Here is a 23,807-nt window from a genome sequence, read left to right as displayed (position 1 = left end):
ACTCATTAAATTAATTTGGAAAATAATAAGTATATTTTCACATGCACAGAAAGCTGACAGCATAGACAGAGGAAAAATTAACACTCTATGTCAAACAGCTAGATTTTTAATTTAAAAGTTCCCCCTTTTTGTTTGGCATCACTTTGACAGTTTTACTCTTGTCATAATCAGCTGAATACTTTTGTCTGTCATAGCTGATATAATTTGCTCTTACTAGGTTTAAAGCTCTCCAAACCCCACTTCCATCCAATCCCTGTACATCTGCCCTTATCCAACATCTTCTAATCCTGTTCTGCCTGCCGTTGACCCTCTGTTTTGATTTGCTCCACTGAGGGACACCAGCCTTGGTGCCTTTTTTCTCCGTTGACCTACGTGTGAAACTTCCAATATTGGGGAATATCTGTCTCTTCTTACCTAAGCACCTGAAAGTAAGAAAAACTAAGAAATAATTGAAATGTAAAAAATGAACAATATTTGATTGATTCCATGACAATACTTTTCCTATTGGAGATATTTATCTTTGTGTTTCTGATCAATTATCTACATTGAAGATGTTAGTTTTTTTTTTCTCATCTGAAATTATTAGTGCATCTTACAATGAATGCCATTTGAACTGAATAAATATGGTACAAGTGGCAGTGCTAATTTGCAAAATATCTTCCTCGCTGGCTAGAGATGAGTCAAATTGCTGTCTGACAGAGGCTGGAAAATCTCCTGTGATTCAGGTGCTATCATGAACAATAATAATGCCTTATTAGATAGGTCAATACATTTACATTGAATATATTTCTTACTCCTAATTGAAGACATTTCTTACTACTAATTCTTACTACTAAATTGCAGCTCAGAGTATAGCTGCAGGTAGTCTGAGGAACTGTAATATCTGAAATCAGATTGTAAGATCCAGAGTTTCTGGACTCCTAAGGGGCAAGACCCAAGAGGGAAATCAGCTGTAGAGTGACCCTAGGTCAAAAAGCCCACCACTAGCCTCAGAGATATCTACATCCTAGTCTGTAGCACAACAGGGGACAAAAAAGATTCTTGTGGACCATGAAGTGCCCCGAGAGTAGGAGCAAGTGCTACCAGGCATCATACAATTAAGGAAGAGAAACACCTCCAAGGCTCACTGTGGAGATGATAACTGAGGGCCAGGTGGTACAATGGCCAGTCCAGCCACTCCTGTACAGGTAGAAATGGTGCATGACAGAGGATAGTGTGGACCATGTGCTTTCCTCAAGACCCTGGCAATGCTAGGGAAGGGTAGGGGGGGGCATTCAAATTGCTGATTGACTTTTAGAAAGTTTCTGCCACCTGGGAGAAAGGGAAACTTAAATTGGAAATTGGAAATTAAATCAAGTCACCAAAAAATAAGAAATTTTATATTCCCTGCCCAAGAGTTTGGGAACCAAGAGTTTCACTGCCTATAAGGAATAATCAACAGAATCAAAACTTAGGGTATTAACTCAAAACTAAAAGTTAAAAAATAAAAGCAGTTTAAACTTTTTTGATCAAGAAAAACTTTTTCTTTTAGGAATAGACCTTTCATTCAATCTACATATATGAAGGAATTATACATGACAGCATAACATAGGAAAAAATCCCACTGGATTTAGAAACAAATGACATGTGATCTACCACTGGCTTCTTTCTCACCAACCAGGCCTCCCAGCTCATCTCTTCTCATGTAGTGATTATCACAAAAACTCAAGGTTAGAATCTAACCTAAAGTATATGGATATACCAGTCTGTTACTATAGGAATCTAATGTATAAGTAAATTATTGCTCTCAAACAGAATTCTGTTTAAATCCTTCAATATATTTGTTGGTGTATGGCTAATAAAAACAACATTACTTTTATATTAGGAAAGAAGAGAGTTTTCATATAACTAAAATATCAATGGGTACTTTTTAAAAAAAAATCATAGTCTGAGTTGTCATCTTTCTAATCAATTTAATCTTTCTGGCTGATTTATAGGGATAGCTTTTTGTTATCTTTTCTTATGATCTCAGAAAATCAGTTGTATTTTATCCTGCATATTTCTTATATTTAAAAATATTTTCATTTATCTACTACTTATACAAAGTAAAATCTAATAGAATATGGTATTTGATTTAACAGAAAATTTATATGACTATATCAATATTTCATGGTCTTCTTCAAGAAACACCCTGACATTCATTTTATATATGAGTAAGTTAAAAACCTCAACTGGCTAACTTGTCTCTTTGAATTGGCGCTTTTGTTAACACCCTTGCATAGCCACACTTGCCAATATTTTAAGGTCACCTTCCCTTCTAAGTTGACCCATTCTTTCTCTCCTTTGTCAAAACAAAATGAAAGGGAAACATCTTCCAGGTAGATGCTAGCTAGAAACTAGCTGTAAGTAGAAATCCTGTCATATTAGCTACCAACCATGGTCACTTTACAGATGTACAATTGTTCTTCTTTAGTTTGAGATTCTTCTGTTTTATATTTTGTTAGGTTCTGTTGCCACCAACAACAATTAAAACAACAACAACAATATTAACTTGCATGAATGCATTTGTTTCTGCCAATTACTAAGGAATTGAATACTTTTTACCATCACTAACTTTTACTTTAGCTAAACCATAATGTTAAAGTCGCCTCAGGCAAGCACCGTGATACTGTAAAGATTTTTATTTTAATTTCCCCACACCTGTACTTTATAAAAGATAACCATTAGGGAAGCAGATGTGGCTCAATCAGATGAGCTCCTGTCTACCATAGGGGAGGCCCTTGGTTCGCGTCCTCAGGCCTTCTTGTGGAGGCAGGTTCGCCTGCACGATGTGGAGGGCCACCTGGCCCACAGGTACCGCAGAGAGCTCACTCAGCAAAGGTGACGCAACAAAAGAAGGCAGACAAGCAAGAACACAGAGAGCCAGCAACAAATGAACACAGAGAGCAGGCAGCAAACAAGCTACAAGGCGGGAGGGGAAAATAAATAAACACAGACACAGAAGAACGTACAGTGAAATGGACACAGAGAGCAGACAGTACACAAGTTGCAAAGGGGGGGCGGATAAAAATAAAAGATAGCCAATAAATATTTCCAAAAGAATGATTTGAAGACAGTCAATGAATATCCATTTCCTTTCCTGACCCAACCACTTGTATAGATTTTGTACAGCAGGAGAAACATTAGCAGTCCAATAAAAAATGTGCATTTTTTCCTTTCTCTTAAAAAAATTTACAAATAGAATCATATTTTGATTTTCATGTTCTAACTTTATTTAACTTCAATTTTCTCTGTAGAAGTCCATTTGATTGTTTATTAAAGCAAAAGGCTCTGCATAGAAATATCAGAGAATAGATGTGCTCTAAGTACTTTTCAGAGTATAATATTGAACCCATGTTTAGCCAATATAAATCAAAAGCTCAACTGAGAAAAATATTGTTTATAATATTTCCTGAAGGATACTCAATCTTGCATATTCTGGGTAAGTATAATCTAAAATCTCTTTCTGAATTAAGCTAGTTGATCTGAGAGCGGCTTACAGGGTGTTAATTCCACCAGATAATTGATTTTATTGACCTATATTGGGTGAGTCTATAAAAAAACACCCTAAAGAGTTGCTCACTTTGTTTATGTCACAGTATTGTTGAGTAAGATAGTCACTGCATTGCAGTGTTTTCTCTACAATTGACTTTAGAAATTTTTTTTTTTCTTTTGGTCTTCGTTTTCAGGCATTATTGAGATTCTTTTGAACAATAGATACCTTTTTTTAAAAAAAATGAACTTCATGATTCATCAGTTGATTATAGTTTCTCCTCTACATTGGCTTAAAAAAAGCTGTAAGGCAACTTTACCCTTGTAACTTTTTAGTAAGTATGTTCTCTTGCTGATTTTGTTCTCTGCTAGTATACCTGTTTTGTATACCTGCTAGTGTACCTGCTTTCCCTGTGTGATGTTGTTATCTTTATCTTTTTTACCAAACAATTGTAAATTGTTTTAATAATATTAGAGGACATTTAATAATTATAGACAACTTTTTATAACTAATTGTAATATTTTTGTTTGTAGACTATGTCCATATCAAAAATAGTATAATGTCTGGTTATAATAGGCATTATTATTGCCTATTGGTAATATTTTTAATGCTATTGTTGTGATCATTTCAATTGTTAATTCAATACTTAAAACTCTCTATTGAGAATCCATACTAAGTACAAAATTATGATCTCCTTTTTCCCAACATCCACTCTACTACCACCATCCAAAAACATTTCCTCCTCTTTGCTTCCATAAAAATTTTTTTATGCATCACATGAATGTTAGGGTGAATTTTTAAAAGGAACTGTTAAAAACTTTGATACCTGAAAAATGTAGAGTTATCATAATTTGATAATTATCAAAAAAGGGTTTATGGTTTGTAACCCTAATTACAACGGGATATTTTATTTAACTGGTGAATGTAAACAGTTCAAATCTTCTAAATTTGCTAAAATACTATTACAAATTTGACTAGAAATGTGGTGGGAACAGGCACTGACTAATGGAATCATACTCCAAAATTCCAAATTCCAAATGTGCAGCATAGAATAATACAAAGGGAAAGGGATTTCAGAAGACACATGAATATCTTCTGCCATCTCCAGGGAAACCTGTACTTCTAAAGGATTGTCAGGCTAATGAGTAATCTCATAGATTTCCAGAAAAAAAAAATCTCACTCTAACCATTTTAAAATACATTTCATACTTAGCAACTTTTTGAACACAAAATTTTGTCATGAAAACAACTAATATACAAGAAGCGTATAGTTGTTAAGTTGACATAATGAATTCTCATGGGTTCAACAATCTGAACAGTTAGAGCCACAAAAAAATTCAACAGTAACAAAACATCAAAATTATTTTAAAAGCAGCACAGTTTTTGGATCACATAATGTTACAACATGTTGCAGCTGTTAATGACAAGAAATAATGTTTTTAAGGAAGCAATCTTCAATTAATCATTTCCTCTTTTAGTGGGATAATTTATGGAAATGAAATGAGGCTAATAAACCAGAAAGAATGGGAGGAAAGATTAAATAAATTGCTTCCTTTTGTAACAACACGAAGTCTGATATCCATCATTTGGCCAGAAATATCATGTTGCTAAATGCCTTATTTAGCATTTGATTCTCTTCCAATATAGCAGAAACAGAAGGTACCATATATCAGCTTTCCATTTATTTCACTTTCCATTTTAACCCTATAAATGTCTCTTATGATTGAAATGTTAATAATGCAGTCTTAGGAAGTTTCTAATATGGGCAGACTGAGATAAGTGAGGTAGAAAATCATATATTCATTCAACATCATAAGGTTTTTGAGCTCTGTTATCATTTTTTATATATTCTTTCCCTTTAGGTCATTAAAAGGCTGATTATCATAGATAAAAATACAGAAGTAACACATTTTGAGGGGAAAATTATTTTAAATATTTAGCTAATTAACAAATATATTAGTTGCTCAGCTACACAAAGAGAAATCTAATTCCAGTTATTTTCATCATATTATAATTTTAATATTTTTGTCAGTAATAATCAGTGTGAAAGGTCAAGTAAGGCAGGAAGGGAAATGATGCCCAACAATTCTTGGTGACAGAAAACTGCAGGTATGTACTACTTATATAAAACATAATTACTTAGGTTTTCCTTACTAGATTCTAACTGATTTTCTCCAAAAATACATATACTTTATCAATATAATATACTCTAGTTTGACTTCAAGTGAATGAAAAACATTTTAAAATTTTAAAAATTGATAAAATATTCATCACCCTATTTTGAGGAGATCACCCTTTACTTAACATTCACATGTATTTTTTGGATCCTGACCATTAAGGTGGTTAACAACTCATTGAATGATGACATATATTGTAGTATGTATAAAACAAATTCTTTAGTGTATAATACTATTTATAATACTGTTCATATTTTCATGTATTTTTTAAATTAAGAAAATGCTGATTAGAAATTTCTCCAACATTTAGAGTTATCACACCATCTTGGTTCTCAAATAAATGGCTATTGGATGCATGACTGCATGCATGTATGTACCTAGAAATGCAGGCAGATATGTGTACTGAAGGCCATGTATGCTTAATCTACCAGAAATCTCTGAGCAGTTGATGTGAAATTTAGTGGGTTTAGTTTATTAAGTCCAAAAAAGACCAAATTATTCAAAGACTTAGGAAAAAAAAACTTAGAATTTACCAAGTTACTAAAATCCATTTAAATTTTAAACTATGTTGTCTTATGCCTGAAATTAAAACCTGTATTTGGATACAGGGAAGTATTTTTCAACCAGGACATAGTGTTTAGGATGTTGCTACTCAATCATCCTTGAATCCCCAGATTCCCTGTGGGATTCTATTGTTCTTTCGGTATATGGAGATAGATGGATAGACAGACAGATAGGGTCATGATATTTTAATTTTATTCCACTTAAGTCGTTATTTTATTAGGGACAGTCACTAGAATTTTATTTTTAGGGTTTATTAATTTAAACATAATGAAATTGAATGATGTGTTAGAAAGGTCACTGTGTTTAACATGATCTCAGCTGACTTTGCCCTCTTGTGATGTCATAGGCTCCAGTGCTTCTTAGCAGGTCGAGACTCAATTACTTAAAAAGCAATATCTATATGAAGATATCTACTGTAATATTTATTCTATATGGAACATCTGGTATGTTTTATTTTTGTGCTTTTAGAGCAACTGCATTACCAAAGAAAGCACAAATAACCTATAGGCCAGAGCAAAATTACCATAGGAATTTTTACTTAAAAATCAGGAAACCTGGACTTTAATATTTAATTCACTTTTTCCCAAGAGATTTGATGGGAAATGGAAAACACCCATTTGCTGAAGCAGAAAATTTCCATAAACAATAATGAAAATACCAGCTTGTATCTTAATGATATGTGTTCCTCATGCGTTTTGCAATTTTTTAAAAATAAGGATACTTAAAACTGTTTAGAATAGTTAAAATATAGGTGTATAAACAGATATTCTCTGATGACATACTTGAAAACCTTAAGGAACAATATTAAAATAAGCATAAATTCAGAGTGAGTAATTATAGCCCCAAATATTAACTTCTTTATTTTCTTATTCATTTCTTATTGTATGTGTGTGTGTATATTCTGTCTCAAAATCATATGATTATTTTTGCTAAAGTTATCAGAATATGAGTTACTGTAGTTGATTATTGCAAATGGAAATGTTTTCACAAAACTTATGAAAAATCAGAAGATAATGCTGTCATGATTTGTTTCTAGGATGTCCTCAACATTTTATCACATCTGATATCAAAATGTCTTACAAAGGAGCTGAGGTTGATTTCTTCCTGAAAGCATTTGTTCTTTCTTTTACCAATCACCTGGGGCCCTCTCAATCTTCCACCACTTGTATTAAAGTCTCTGCTTGAAGTTTTGTTCCACCTTGACTGTATGAATTCAGAAAGTAAACCTTCACGAGTAACATCTTATAATTCAAACTGTGCCCTCTCCCTTTTTCTCTACTCACTGCTTTTGGTTAAAACAGGCACATATTCGTACTGTCTCCTCTGTGGAAGTTTATTTCTCACTTACATTAGTATTGAATCATTTGGTGCTCCAGCTTGATGCTGGGATCAGCTATAAGATTGCCTTTCTTGGGCAGGTTATTTTCACACCCAGTGAGAGCTTAGATTTGATGAAATGTTGTAATTTATGAAATGTATGTATGTTAAAGACTGACATCACATTTGTTTATCAAATCTTGAGGCCTAAGTGGTCAGATTCAGAGTTGGATTTTCTACATGAAGAGGCTAAATCGCTTTAGACCATATGAGCAGTGCTACAGAATCCTAAATTTACAGATCTTGCAGGTCATAAAGATGGCACTACTCAAGATGTTTCATAAAAGTTTGGAATATTTTGATGCCAGTAGTGGCATGACTTGAGATGGGTTGGTTGTACAGATAATTTAAAAGATCAAAGTCTATGGGTGGTTACTGTGAAATACTCAAAAGTAAATGCATGAATGCAGAACACCCAAGAGAATTATTAGGAGGCTAAATTCATTGATTCCATTAAACTAAAAGATAGGACAAACTATTTCAAAGATTAAAAAATATAAGAAGATGTCAGAAGATGTTAAAATTTTAAAAATATTGTTTCGTATGGTGTTGCTTTTTCTGTTCTGTACATGCTCATTCCTGTTTAACAAGGAAGGGGCACTAGGATCTAGTTTAAAGGTAAATTGGCCACACATTTTCTTGAATGCAAATCAGACAAGTTCCAATCTTGTGCCCAGCAGTTATTTTAGGGAAAGAAATAGATTGGAATAACCTGAGATTTCTCTTTAACATCTTATATATGAGGTATGAGTGGAATGACAAGAAGACCTGTGGAGTGTGTATTTAGGGTTTCTTAAATAAAAGGTACCTGAGGCGAGTGTGTAATAGTCATGGTGGAGAGTGTGCTGGGATCAAGGGAAGTGGAGCTGGATTTTTCTGTTTCAGCTAGACTGGTTCACCGCTAGTGCTGCTTATACATAAGAGGCAGCAAAGCACTGAGTGTTAAAGGTTTTATCTAAAGTGCAAAGCCTTCCACTTTATTCTAAGTTATCTATAAAGACTTTTTATTAAAACCTCAGGATATTTAAAATATGGAGTGTTACAGAATATGTTTGCCATTACGGCTGGAACTGATCGGCCTAAAGTGTATAATTTGGCTTCATGTTGCTTAGCAGCTTTCTATGAAAACATCTCATATCTTTACATGTTTCCATATGAGCACATATATTTTATTCAATGTGAGAAGTGACATTAGCAAGACAATATACATGATTTACCAGGGCTGAGCTATGGGTTATTGCCCACTTAACTTCCAAATATTTACCTCACCTATTCGAAGATAATTCACTGGTTCTTAATGGTAAGATGCAGCCTGGCCAAATGGGAATGGCTTCATTTCTAAACACTTGAAATCCACTATAATGTATGGCATATGTGTTTTATGTTTGGCCAATTAGCCATACAAGCAGACAAGGAATAAAGAGGCCTTCAAAACAGGAATGCTTTATTACTGCGGAGCTTCTTGGGCTATTTTACCCTTTCCTCCCATTTATCACAAACATATACTTAGAATTGACTACAGACAAGAAAACCTCGTAACACTGAACCACAGCAATTCTTTTCTCTCCCAACAGTATGCATTCCTATTGAAGACTTAGGAGGAAAAATTATTCACATTTGCTTTACTTTCTATATAGCAAAGCCACTCTATATGCTAGAGTTTGAAAGACTTTTCTCATTCTCTTTGCCTCTGAATAATTTCATAAAAACACATCTTAATCTAAAGCACTCTTCAAAATGCATTCTTCCGAAACTCCATACTATTTATGTAACCACAGTCTCACTTTAAAAAATATTCCTTTGATTATGTCCTCCTGTACATATGTATACTCATAACTCCAGCATAAATATTTTTTTAAAACTAATTGTGTATACAATGGAACTGGATTGCTAAGCAAATGGATATGTGACTATGATTAGATATATAATTCTGATTCAATTTTCAAATCAAAGCTTAATGGCCTACACAGAGTATATAACCAGTATTTATTAGTTAATTAGTTGATAACAATGTTCCTTAAAAGATTTTCTATTTCTGAATATGATGGTATTAATAACAATGCATGACAAAGTTTTTTTCACAATAAGTAAGAGATGCTATTTAATTCAAATCTCTATTGAGAAACAACAGCAGTAAGACAAGTGCTTGGATTATAGCTTGAAATCTTTAGATCATTAATCCAACAAAATTTGTTGAATATCCATAATACCCATTATATTGAATCTGCTGGAGCTCTACAGTGAGCAAAATAACAGTCTTTATTAACGTGTAGTGTTAAGTCTAATAGATTGGAAATAAATTCTAGTTACATCCTCTTGTTTCTTTTATTTCCAGTTACAATCACTAACTTCTCCATATCTAAATAGAATTTTTGGTATAAAGAATTAATAATGGCTAATTTTGAACTTCTGGAATGATGTTGATTATTACTTATTGTCGTTACATGAAAATATATTCATGGGGAGTGGATGTGGTTCCAGTGGTTGAGTCCCTGCTTCCCACATGGGAGGTCCCGGGTTCAGTTCCCAGTACCTCTTAAAGAAATAACAACAACAACAACAACAAAACACAACAACAAGAAAAACAAAGGGAAAAACCAACTCAAGCCAATGTGGCTCAGTGGTTGAACACTGGCTTCCCATATATGAGGTCCCAGGTTCAATCCCTGGCCCCCAGTACCTAAAACAAAAAACAAAACTACACACACATATATATATTCATGGAAGACTTGTGAATATTTTATTGTCCAATTGAAATATGCCATTTGAAAAAATGTAAGGAGTAGATGCCATGAGCATGTCTATAACACACTATACCTGTACAGGGACTCTCAGCCTGACCTTATAGTATTTATTCTGCTTTAGCTGTGTCTTTCTTGCTTATAATTAATAGACTAACAGAAAGAAAGCCATTGGAGAGAAAATTTGGCAGGCATAGTCAATTAAAAAAAAAGGGCTCCATTCATGGCCACCGTCTCCTGGTATTGCCAATTCCCACCAAAATCCTGAAAGCACTTATGAATCTAATCCTAGCACATCCAGTATACATAACAGGGTAAATGTAAATTCAATAAAGGTGATAAGCTCTTGCGATGCTTGCTAAGGGTTATTTTTGTAGTGTGTTTTCTTTTTAGAATATTCATGGAATAATTTCATACATAAAGCTACTAGGTAAAATCAAAGTTAACTGATAAAAAATTAAATAAGACATGATTTTAGGATTAATGTAAAGGTACCAAGAAGTTAATAATTATGTTCAGTTATAGTGCTCACATTTTACATTTAGCCATTTTTATCTAAGCAGTGATGTCACTGATGAATTTCTCCAGTAGAGGGAGGTATAACCTCATTTTTATTTTTCATAAATGGTACAAATGTGTGTGGATGGAAATCCCTGGAATTTTACTGCATTTAAAGGAAGATTGGTTGATATTTCACCATTAAATTAGCTACTTTGACATTAAACAGACATTGACATATTTTAGGAAGCATAAAATAAACTTGGGCCAAAATGCCCAATTCAAGGAAATATCATACTAGTAAATTCATTGCAGACATTTGAATTACCTCCTACCTGATTATGATACCCCATAACAATATAACAGGGCTAGCTATATTTATCATTCAGCATATAAATGAATAAATTTGAATGAAAATACTTTAAGACTATATATATTTTTATTACCATTTTTGTTGCCTGCCCCCGCAGGTTGCTACCATGCCCAGAAGCATGTACTTAAACTTGGCTTCCTTTGTTTTTCTTCCTTTCCCCCACCCTGCTGTTTTGCTGTCTGTGTCCATTTGCTATGTGATCTTCTGTATCTATGTCTCTTTTTGTCTTCTCTTCTCATCTTTCTCTACTAGGATTCACTAGGATTCAATCCTGGGGCCTCTGATATGGAGAGAAGTTCCCTATCAATTGTGCTACCTCAGTTCCTGGTCTCTGCTCCACTTTACCTTGACTCTCCCCTTTGTCTCTCTCTTGTTGCATCATCATCTTGCTGCATGACTTACTTGCACGGGCACTGGCTCACTGCATGGACACTCACATGGGCACTTGGCTTGCCATGCCAGCACTTGTATGGGCACTTGGCACACTGCACAGGCACTTGGCTTGCCATGCAGGCCCTTGTGTGGGCACTCGCATGGGTACTTGCATGGGTACTCAGCTCACCACGTGGGCACTCGACTCACCACACAGATACCCGCATGGGCACTCGGCTCACTGCATGCAGGCACTGACTCTCCATGCAGGCATGCCTTCTCTTCTTTTTCACCAGGAGGCCCTCAGGATTGCCATATGGTAGGCAGAGGCCTTATCACTTGAGCCACATCTGCTTCCCTCGCTTCTTTTTTGTTAACCTAAGAAACTTGAACTTTAAATTACACAAGAGTCTATCATACCTAAGATAATAAAACATATTTCAGCACTTTGTGTTCTTTAGAATTTTTTGTCCACTAAGTTCTCTTTCTCTTCAACTGGGTTTCTTTAAGAATGCTGGGAGAGGTGTGTGCACATGTGTGTGTACTTGATTTTATCCCAGTGTTAGCAAGTCAAAAGATGAAAACTGTGCCTTACCATGGTGTTGTAAGTCTGAGCAGTGAGTCAGTGGGTCTCCATTTCTTATGTCTTGTCGCCTTGTACGTCTAAAACAATTACATTTAAAAGGATTTATTGTATCTCTATATATTTCCTCTGGAATTTGTCAAAAGAATGAAGAAGAATAAAAAATGTATATCAAAGAATCTAGGAGCTTAAAAGAAGAGATGCAGCTACAAGCAGTTAAAATACTTTTTAAAAAGCAATTCATTATATCTGTAAAAACAGTCTCCAACATGACCAATATAGAAACACTAAGAATATGTTAAAAAGTCTTTTGAAGTACTCATAGAAGAGAATTCTGTTTTTTTCACTGTTGGATATCATACCGTAAGAATCTAACATTTAATATCTGTAGGCTTAGCTTGAAAATTTAGAGTAGTGACCCATTTTTTTTTTAATAAAAGAAACTTTTTTTCTGGTCACTGCAAGAGTAAGTTTGTAAATTAAAGTTCATGTGAAAGTAGTTTTTCTTTTAATACTTATGCATAATTCCTTAAACAGAATTTTCTTAAAATTTTTAAAAAGTTTAGGAATTCTATTTTTAAGTTTTAAATCTTTCTTGGTTGGGTAATGTATATCACTTGTTTTAAAAACAAATTTCTTTTATTGGTATATGGCTATGAATGTAAACCAATTTACCTGTGATTTGAATAAAAGGAGAAAAACAATAACTTGTGCTTAGGGACAAGGCTTTGGTTTACCAGAGGATGGTGGAAGATAAGAGTCAATTAAACACAGCTTTGCAGAAAAGCCAAATGCTTACAAAAATCAATATTAAATGCTCCTGTATTATACTGTCCAGATCATCTGTTAGCAGACCATCCCAGCCATCCTCTTTCCACTTGGCTAATGGTTGAGTGGTAAAGAAAAGCTAGGATCTAGCCATTGTGGTATAAAAAGGAGATATGTAGTTTGAGGAAGAGACTGAAAATGGAGATTGACTGTGTATAATAGACTGGAAAACATTGGGGACATTTGCCCAGATATTGTCTGCATCTATTTTAATGGGTATTGTCTTGGTGCAAAATTAGTTACCATCCCTGAAACGAGCTTTCACAAGGCTACTGAGAAATGGAAATATGGAATTTGTTACTGTATTCATAATAAATTTAGAAGTCCAAAGTATTTTTAGATTTCTATTCGTAGAATTAGTGAGACTATCAAACAGATGTTGCACATTTCAAAATTGAGCCAACAAGGGAACTTGTGAAATAGGAACCACAAAACATTTGGGAAGGCATTTTTTACTGCCATTTAGGATTTTGGAAAATGCCATCACAAAGAATATATAAAATGTGAGGCCCTTAAACATCCTTTTCAAAGACAAAGTGTCAGATACCTGAAATTAGATTTAGTAAAATCTATAAAGCACAACAAAAATGTGTTTATGATAATCCCTTCAATCTTGAATTGTAGGTGTGCAAAAAATGCATTTCAAATACACAATAATATATAGGTTTCAATTTACTAAAGATCTGGTTATGGTTTTCTTTTTAATCTTTCTTACTAAGAGGAGCTTGAAATTGGCAATGTTATGTGCTTTCACCCGAAAAGGAAATACTCACCTTCAGTTCAAACACAAATTCCTATTGTGTGAGCAATATTAAAGCCTCCTAGAGCTAAATGCTTTTAGTAAGGATACAATTTTAGTCCTAAATAATTTAATTTTATTGCAGTAAAATATGCACATTGCTGTATATTAATATAACCATGGCTCTTTGCTCAATAAGACATATCCATACTACATAATTTTAAATTTAAAATTCCATCATCAATGGGCATATGTAAGTAACACAAATACAGCAATTCTGAAAATTGAAGGCCTAAGAAAATTTTGAATATTCTTATATGGTATGAGTTAGTACTACATATCCTTCTAATATTAGCATTAAGAAGATTCTGTGTTTTAATACACATGGACTAATTATATGATATATTTAAGCTGTAACTGATTTAACACTATGGTCAAAACAAATCATATGGCCCCTAAAATGCAGTGGCTTGATAGTGTTGGTATCCATTTTATGTTTCAGTAGGTTTATGTGCAAGTCACTAATCTTTAGGCTCAAGTTAGCAAGATATGTGTTATTACTTTCACCTATTTTTGCTCGTTTCTTACATTTTGGTAAATATCAAGAGAAAGGGAGCCATCAGTGAATAGTAGAGAATATGTTGAGATGCCTATTTCATCAAATGAAGGGAGAGTTAACATTTAAAGTTGATAGTAAACCAAGTTTGTGCACAAATTCTAGGATTCATCTAGGAGTTCTCTGCAGGCATACTATATAAAAACATTTGCTGAATATAATACTAAATTTAATGATTGTTCACGCCGAAAGCATTTAGTATATAGGAACATACGATTATGCTTTATCAAAATGCAAGGTTGTTTTTGATAACTTTCTAAGTATATCTACCAAACTTTTATTCAAGTATGTACAAAAAGTGTTTGTAAATATTGATTGTAGATTATATATGTCTATGTGTATATGTGTACTATATCATTTTATATTTCAAGTTCAAACACAGGAATTGCAAGATGATAGTATGATAATATAGTGACATCTAAATTACATGGGTTCAAATATTTTTGAGATGTTAGTTGATGAATATTATATATATCACAGACAAAAGTAAGGTATTTTCAAAATTAGAAAAATGCTCCTTGACTTTTTATAATTGCATTGCATTTTTGTGCACTAAGATTCCAAACATAAATAAATTCCTTTTTTCTGAGGATTTACCATTTATCCAGGAATATAAATTGTCTTATTGAAAGTTAAAACCAGGATAGAATGCTGCTGATAGAATAAAAGGAACATTTTTGAATAGAAGGTCAAAAGGCACAAGGCCTAGTCTAAATTCTGTTTGTGATTTTCTCTATGACTCTGGTCCTCAGTTCCTTCTGTGAAAAATGAAGTTGGCAAACTTAATAATTTCTAAGTGTTGAGTCTGAAGGATGTACTGTTTTAGATGTACTGTTTTAGATTTCCTTCTGTAATTTACTGCAAGCATTTGTTCCATTACCTTTAATACCGAACTCTCCTTCCATTTTCTAATAGTTTTGATATTGTAGGGAAAAAAAGAAAAACCCTTTCAAACTTCTTTTTATGCACCAGCAAAGTGGGATATACTTATTTCAGGAAAGCTGCTACATAAATGAATTGGGAAAGGTAAACAGCAAACATTTAAATTTATTTTTAAAACTTGCCCTACCTCTTCGCAGTGGGAAAATAGCGAGAGCAGGAGGAGCCATCCCAGGCACAGTATGGGTCTCGGGCGAGGCAACACTCTGCACAGGCTTTCCCGTAAATATCACATCGGTGCAAAGGGAGTTGAGCTACCCCAGCAGTGGAACCAATGTATAGTTGTTGCTGTGGAAAGAGGCTACTGTTATGACAAAAGCAATTTCATTTATCAAGTATTAATTTTTTTTAAAGTTTCTGTATTCATAACTTATCAAAGATAAATTTATATTGTGGTTTTTAAGAACTAAAGCCCACTTTTATTAGTTTTTAACAAAAGACTGGCAGATGATGCACCTGTTTAAAATAAAGCAAGATCAAAATCTCAGTATTTGACTGAAACAAGTCTCTTTTACAAGTATAAAAACAATGGAAGATGAAGCTAACACAGAAAGTGATGTAAGAATTAAACCTTCAGTTTTTGTTCTTAGAAAACTTTCTTTTTCACCTCTATGGTTTATAATTTTTTATTAACAGTAATATCTGCATTGCTATGTATTCTTGCTGGACCTGAGGGAGGCATCATTTGCTTCTGACTCATAGGTCTGTTGCATTGCCTGTGATAGAGCACGCCCTCCCATGAAAAAGGAAAAGACAAAGTTTTGGTGCTTGCATTGAAAGGAGTTTCTGTTCAACACCATGGTAGCCTTGTACCAGGTCTCCAGGAGGATTACTTTAAAAACACTAAACTACTTCTCATTAGAGTGATCATTAAAGTGGGGAATTAGGGATAATCTGGCTGGTTCAATCTACTTAACTAAAAACTAAGGTGGTGTTGAAACAGCACTGTATTGAACATAAGAGTATCTTTATTCAGGATCATCCTCTAATTTAACTCTGTGTGATCTTGAATCATTCACACAATTTTCTAAGACTGCTCTTTCTTTTCTTTCAAATGAGCATGCTTAACTAGCTCTCTATACTATGCATCTATATGAAAACTTCTGCGATTTCATTCTCAAAATAGTGTAAAGGGTTTGGAATTACTGAAGGAGACATAATCTAGACAATTATTGAAGAACTTTCTAGTAACTACTACTTCAGGATTTCAATACAATTTTAAAGTGCCTCAAGTAAAGTTGAGTCAATGTAGTATATCAGCTGCAATTTTATGTAAATACAAAGTGTAATAATAATAACTATTTTGTGAAAATTTCTCTACATTTTATCATCATTGGTGCCCTAGCTCTCTTTTATTGGAGAGAGGGTAGATTAATTACAGTAAGCCCTAAATATAAGTTGTATAAATGCAGAAACACAAGAGTACACATGAAAAAAAAAACCCTCAGAAATGTATTTTTCTACTCTATTATATAGATTAATGTAATTTACAGAAAAATTGGTCTCTGAACCATTTGTGCTCTTCCATATAACAAATTATCTAACAGACAGTAATGGATATAATCAAAACGGTATCTCTGAAAGACTTTCATATATGACTACCTTCACACACACATACACATACGTATGGATAAGTTGAAAGAAGACTAAAGTATCTATTATAATCCTGGAAATTATTAAGGTTTTAAGGAGTGTTCATGTACAAAATCTTTCTGGGCTTAAAAACTAAAAATATTTGTATTAATGCCAAAAAGGGAAATGAGAGAAGTAATGCAATAAAACAGGAAGCAGTTATCTGATAAGTATTATTTATTCCATTCCACTAAATGGATAAAATTAAATTTTAGTATATACAACTAGATTCTTAAGTGTTTACTACATTTAATTTTTATTATAATGAATTACTCAATAAACCTGGACACATTAAGAAATAGTGATTAAAACTCTGGGAGGGAAAGTCAAAGTATTGTAAAAAAATTTCTTTTCTTCTGTTTTTAGAGAATTTATGGGTTTGCAGAACATTTGGGCATAAAATACAGGTTGCTGTTTACCACACACTACCCTATTTTTAACATATTGCACGGGTGTGATAAATTTGTTACAATTGATTAAAGCAAATTTTTATATTTGTAATATTACCTGTAGTCCATAGTTTAACTTAGGGTTCACTATTTTTGTATAGTTCCATGGATTTTTTAAAAGAAGTATTTCTTCTAGTAACATATCTAAGCTAAGTTTTACCCTTTTAACCATGTTCAAATATATAATTCAGTGCTGTTAATTGTGTTCACAATTTTGTGCTACTCTACCACCATCCATTACCAAAACTTTCCCATCATTCCTCTTAGGAACACTGTATACACTTTAAGCCTTAATTCCCCACCTCACCCCCTGGAAACCTATTTTCCTAGAATTTAGCTCTATGAATTTGCTTATTCTAATTATTTTATATCAGTGATATCAGACAATACTTGTCTATTTGTATCTGGCTTATTTCACTCAACATGATGTCTTCAAGATTCATTCATGTTCTTACAAGTATTAGAACTCTAATCCTTTTTGTGGTTGAATAATATTTCATTGAGTGTATATACCACATTTTGTTTATCCATTCATTAGTTGATAGACACTTGGGTTGCTTCCATCTTTTGGCAACTGTGAACAATGCCACTATGACCACTGTTGTGCAAATATCTGCTTAAGTCCCTGCTTTCAATTCTTCTGGGGAATCTACCTAGTAGTGGGATTGTGGGGTCATGTGGTAATTTTATACTTAGCTTTCTGAAGAACTGTCAAAACTTTTTCACAGAGGCTGTATCATATTACATTCCCACCAGCACAGACAAAGTGCTCCTATTTATCCACCACATTCTCTCCAACATTTGTAATGTTCCATTTTTTAAAAAATAGGGGGTATGAAATGGTATCACATTATGAGTTGATTTGCATTTCCTTAATGGCTAATGATGTCAACCAACTTTTCATGTGCTTTTCAACCACTTATATATCATCTTTGGAGAAATGTCTATACAAGTTTGTTTTTTGTTTTTTTCCCCCAATTTATATTGAATTGTGAGTCTTTTGTTGTTATTGCATATGTGGTTGCCACATAGTTTTGCCCATTGTGTAGGCTGTCTTTTTATTTTAAGTATGAAGTCCTTTGATGTAGAAAAGTTTTTTTATTTTTTAAATTTTGGTGAGGTCTCATTTTTTTCTTTTGTTGCATGTGCTTTGGGTATTAAATCTTAGAAACCATTGTTTAACGCAAGGTCTTGAAGATGTTTCCTTTGGTTTTCTTCTAGGAGTTTGATATTTTTGACTCTTGTATTTAGGTCTTTGACCCATTTTGAGTTGGTTTTTGTAAATGGGTTGAGGTAGGAGTCCACCTTCATTCTTTTGCACACAGAGATTCAGTTTCCCAGCACCACTTGTTGAACAGACTATTCTTTTTCAGTTGGGTAGTCTTTGTCCCTCTGCCAAATATCAGTTGGCCATAAATTTGAGGGTCAATTTCTGAACTCTCATTTTGATTCCACTGAGTCTCTATGTCTGTCTTTGTGCCAGTATCATACCGCTTTGATTACTATGGCTTTTGTAATAAGTTTTAAGTTTGGAAAGAGTGAGTCCTCCAGGGTTTACCCTGTCAATCTGATGATTGGCTTTTCCATTTCTGCAAAGAAGCCTGTGGGAATTTTGATTGTGACTGCATTAAATCTATAATTGTATGGGTAGAATTGCCATCTTAACAATACTTAGTCTTCCAGTTCATGAACATGGAATGTCCATCCATTTAATTAGGTGTTCTTTCATTTCTTTTGGCAATGTTTTATAGTTTCTAGGTAAACGTCCTTTACATCCTTGGTTAGATTTCTTCGTAGATATTTGATTCTTTTAAATGTTGTTTTAAATGGAATTTTTTTCTTGATTTCCTCTTCAGAATGTTCATTACTAGTAGATAGAAACATTACTATTTAGGGATGTTGATTTTGTACCCCACCACTTTGCTGAATTGATTTATTAGGCTAGTAGCTTTGTAGTAGCTTTTTCAGGATTGCCTGCAAATAGGGAAAATTTTACTTCTTTCCAGTTTGGAAGCATGTTATTTCTTTTTCTTTCCCATTTGCTCTGGCAAGAACTCCAAAGAAGATGTTGAGTAACAATGGTCACAGAGAGCATCCTTATCTTGTTCTTGATCTTAGAGGAAAGCTTTTATTCTTTCACCATTAAGTAGGAGTCTAGCTGTGGTTTTTTCATATATGTTCTTTAATCATGTTGAGGAAGTTTCCTTCTATTCCTCATTTTCTAAGTATTATTATCAAGGAGGGTGCTGGATTTTCTCAAATGTCTTTTCTGCTTTAATTGAGATGATCATGTGTTTTTTTCCTTCATTTTATTAATGTGGTACATTATATTGATTTTTAAAATGTTGAACCAATCCAGGAAACCTGGAATATATCCCACCTGATCTTGGTCTATAATTCTCTTAATGTGCACTGGGATTTGGTTTGCTAGTATTTTATTGAGGATTTTTTCATCTATGTTCCTAAGAGACATTGCTCTATAATTTTATTTTCTTCTGGTATCATCTTTGGTGTGTCTCATAGCACAAATTAAGAAGTATTCACTTCTCATCAATTTTGTGGAATAGTTTGAGCAAGATTGGTGTTAATTCTTCTTGGAATGTTTGCTAAAATTCTCCTGTGAAGCCCTCTGGCCCTGGACATTTCTTTTTTGAGAGACTTTTGATTACTGGTTCAGTTTATTTACTAGTTATTGGTTTGTTGAAATCTTCTATTTTTTCTTCAGTCAGTGTAGATACTTTGTGTGTTTTTAGGAATTTGTCTCTTTCAATTAAATTATGTAATTTGTTGGTATACAATTATTCATAATATCCTTTTAAAGTCCTTTTTATTTTCAGTGGATTCTGTAGTAATGCCCCTCTTTCCTTATGTTTTAGTTATGTGTCCTCTTTTTTCCTTCGTTGGTCTAGCTAAAGATTTGTTAAGTTTACTGATCCTTTCAAAGAACCAACTTGTGGTTTCACTGATTTTCTCTATTATTTTTTTATTCTCCATTTTATTTATCTCCACTTCAATCTTTGTTACTTCCTTCCTTCTCCTCGCTTTGGATTTGGTTTGCTCTTCTTTTCCTAGGTCTTCCAGTTTTCAGGTAGGTCCCTAATTTGAAATCTATCTTTTTTTTTTAATGTAAGCATTTATAGCTATAAATTTCTCTTTCAGCACTGCCTTTGCTGCATCCTATCAGCTCTGGCATGTTGTAGTTTCATTTGTCTTCATCTCAAAATATTTCCTAATCTCCCTTGTGATTTTCTCCTTAACCTACTGGTCATTAAAGATTACATTCTTTGATTATAAATATTTTTGAATTTTTCATTTCTCCCTTTTTTATTCTAGCTTCACCCCATTGTGGTTGGAAAAGATACATTGTGTAATTTCAATATTTTATAATTTATTGAAACTTGGTTTATAATTCAAGATATGGTCTATCCTGTAGAATGATCCATGTACACTCAAGAAATGTGTGTTCTGTTACTGTTGGGTAAAGTGTTCTATATATGTCTACAAGGTCTGGGTGGTTTAGAGTATCATCCAAATCCTGTGTTTCCTTATTGATCTTCTGTTTGGATGTTCTGTCTGTTATTGGAAGTTGAGACAGTTACTTCAGCAGAAAATCATGGGAACAGCAGGTTCGGGCACAACAGGAACTTTCAGGAAAGGTTCTCTTTGTTGGTTTAAGGTCTGGCAGGGCCTTTTCATTGGATTTAACATCTCTTCCAGGTTATGAAATGGCACACAGTAGAAAAGGAGGTAGGGATAACAGAAGGCCAGAAGATGGCTGCTTAGATGTTCATGACTTTCCCAGAGGAGATGGTAGTAGGTAAGATTTGGGAGATGGTTGCTTAAACAGATGTCTGTGACTTCTGTAACAAGCAGTATATGGAAGTCTCTTATTGATGCAGAACCATCTATTTCTCCCTTCAAATCTGACAGGATTTGCTTCATATATTTTGGGCATTGCTGTTAGGTGCATATATATTTATAATTATTCTTGTTGAATTGATCTCTTTATCACTATATAATGGCCAACTTTGTCCCTCATAACAGTTTTTTAATTTAAAGTCTATTTTATCTGATATTAGTATAACGACTCCACCTCTGTACTTTCATGGTATGTTCTTTTCCATCTTTCACTGTCAAACTACTTATGCCTTTGAATTTAAGGTGTGTCTCTTTGCTTTGTTTTTTCTTCTTCTTTATTTTCTTTTAAATGTTACATTAAAAAAATATGAGGTCCTCATATAGCCCCTACCCCCCTCTCCCCACTCCTCCCACATCAACAATCTCTTCCATCATTGTGGCATATTCACTGCACCTGGTGAATACATTTTGGAGTACTGCTGCACCACATGGACAGTGGTATACATTGGAGTCTATCTCTCCCCCAGTCCACCCGGTGGGCCATGGCAGGACACACAATGTCCAGGCATCTGTTCCTGCAGAACCACCCAGGACTACTCCAAATCCTGAAAATGCCCTCACATCATATCTTTTCTTCCCTCTCCCTACCATCAGCAGCTACCGTGGCCACTTTCTCCACATCAGTGCTATAATTTTTTCCATTACTAATCATATAGTTCCACAGCAGAACACCAGTAAGTCCACTTTAATCCATACTCTATTCCTCCATCATTGCTTTTCTGGTATCCTTTAGTTTTTCTCTGTATTTTCCTTCATCTCCTTGAGCATACTGAGGACTATTTTTTAAAAATCCTTTGTTATGTTCCCAGTCTGTTCTTCTTCATTGATGCTCTCTGGGTTTTTATCCTTTTTCTTTGGATGGGCTATCATTTCCTGTTTCTTTGTCTTATGATCTTTCACACGCTGTACAGTTTAATATTTCAAAAGTTAACTCTGGGATTTATGCTTGTTGATTTTGTATCCAGCTAGTGATATGACAGAGATTTTCTTAAATGTCAGAAGCTAACAAAACCAAGCAAATCTAAGCAAAAAACACCTTTCAGCATCTTTGCAAACTGGTTTTGCCTTGGCTGGTGCTCTCTTTCAGAGTTGGGTCCTCCTATCAGTAAGATCAACTGCAAGGTGAATGCAAAAGGCCCTCTCTTTTCTGGGTTTGTGCTTACTATTAGCATTAGGAGTATCTCTGTTTGAGGAGTTTGAGTGCCCCTTCTACTTCCCAGGAAACAGATCTCTCTCTCCCTTTATCTCTCTCCCTCTCTCTCTCTCTCAGGCATTCCACCTCAGATCTTAAAGCAGACGAGCCTGTGCCTTGGGTTACCAGCATCAATTATATCTTACACTGCTTTTGTTTTCTCAAGCTGCAGGGCAAATTCTGGGAGGAGGGCACCCAAGGGAGGCCTTTTCTAAGTCCGTCTTTTCCTGTCTGAATGGAACAAATTCAGGGACCCATAAAGGGAATTCTGACCAGCTCCAAAGTGCCCTGGGAATGGATAAGGGAAGGACCAGAAAGGATACCAGAAGTTTCTTTCATGACATCCCAAAGCTACACTTTCTTCACTGGGCACTGGCCCAGCAAAGGTAGTCCTTGAACTGTCCTATACAGCTCTGAGGAAGTATACCATCTTTAAGTCTCTTCAACCACCTTTGTCCAAGGTAGTCTGGAACAACTGATGCCCTCAGAGCCAGACTCCCAGGCATCCAAAGTGCCTAAACAAAAGCAGTGATCAATGATGAGCCTGCATCCTTCTCCCCCATGGATCTTGGGAAAAGAAGCTTAGCACCAGCAAGCTTCACCAACTGAGCTGAGCCCCAACTGCTGCCTGCTGTGGGTGATGGTAATCATGACTGAAGAGAGCAATTCACTGGTATTTATCACAATTTACCAGCCTCTTTCTTCTACTCTTCCCTGGATGCTTCAGTGTTCTGCTAGACTCTCTCATTTCCAAACAGTTGATTCAGACAGTTCTTCCTTATTTAACAGTTGATCTAGTAGTGGGACTGATTCTTGGATCTTTTTACTTTACCATCTCTCCACAATTCCTGTTAAGCTCTTTCTTGTGAGAAAATTAGGCTGATTTGTATCTCTCTTAAAGTACTGATGGTATCAGTATGTGATGATATTCGACCATGAATTGGAAAAATATTAAGAAAGCAGCGAACAAAGGAAAGAATTTCCTCTTTTCTTTCTACACTTTCTTTCTTCTAATAGCCTACAAGCCTTTGTTTGCTTATTTCTTTCTTTCAATGAACTTATATTTTATGGAAGGCTAGTAGTTTCAATTTACTAAGAAATAAAAATTATATGATATTTAAGACACAAGGGAATTAAAATGGAGAACAATGTCCAGAAGCATTGTTGGTATTGATAAATGTGGACAGGCCATTTCTTGTATTGTCATAATGATTTTAAGGAGCTGCTGATCAGGTTCATCACACACAAAGATATCTATGTTTGTTCTATAATTTTAAGAAGCATGAGCAAAATGCATA

At 34.2% G+C, this 23,807-nt stretch overlaps 1 protein-coding gene across 4 annotated transcripts in view; it reads right to left on the bottom strand.

Moving 5' to 3' along the window:
• SEMA3A (semaphorin 3A) overlaps window positions 1–23,807 on the bottom strand; it is a 505,421-nt gene that overhangs the window by 5,746 nt on the left and 475,868 nt on the right. For all 4 annotated transcript variants that reach the window (XM_058297095.2, XM_058297094.2, XM_004473377.5 and 1 more), the window contains 2 exons: window positions 15,449–15,606; window positions 12,209–12,276 (listed from right to left, as the gene is read on the bottom strand). In XM_058297095.2, the coding sequence (XP_058153078.1) occupies window positions 12,209–12,276; window positions 15,449–15,606 (226 nt within the window). The remainder of the gene's footprint in view (window positions 1–12,208; window positions 12,277–15,448; window positions 15,607–23,807) is intronic.

This window comes from Dasypus novemcinctus, chromosome 5 (genome assembly GCF_030445035.2).
Source record: "Dasypus novemcinctus isolate mDasNov1 chromosome 5, mDasNov1.1.hap2, whole genome shotgun sequence".
Lineage (NCBI taxonomy): Eukaryota > Metazoa > Chordata > Mammalia > Cingulata > Dasypodidae > Dasypus > Dasypus novemcinctus.
Note: the sequence above shows the minus strand (reverse complement) of the source record. Positions and strands in the feature narration are given on the sequence as shown.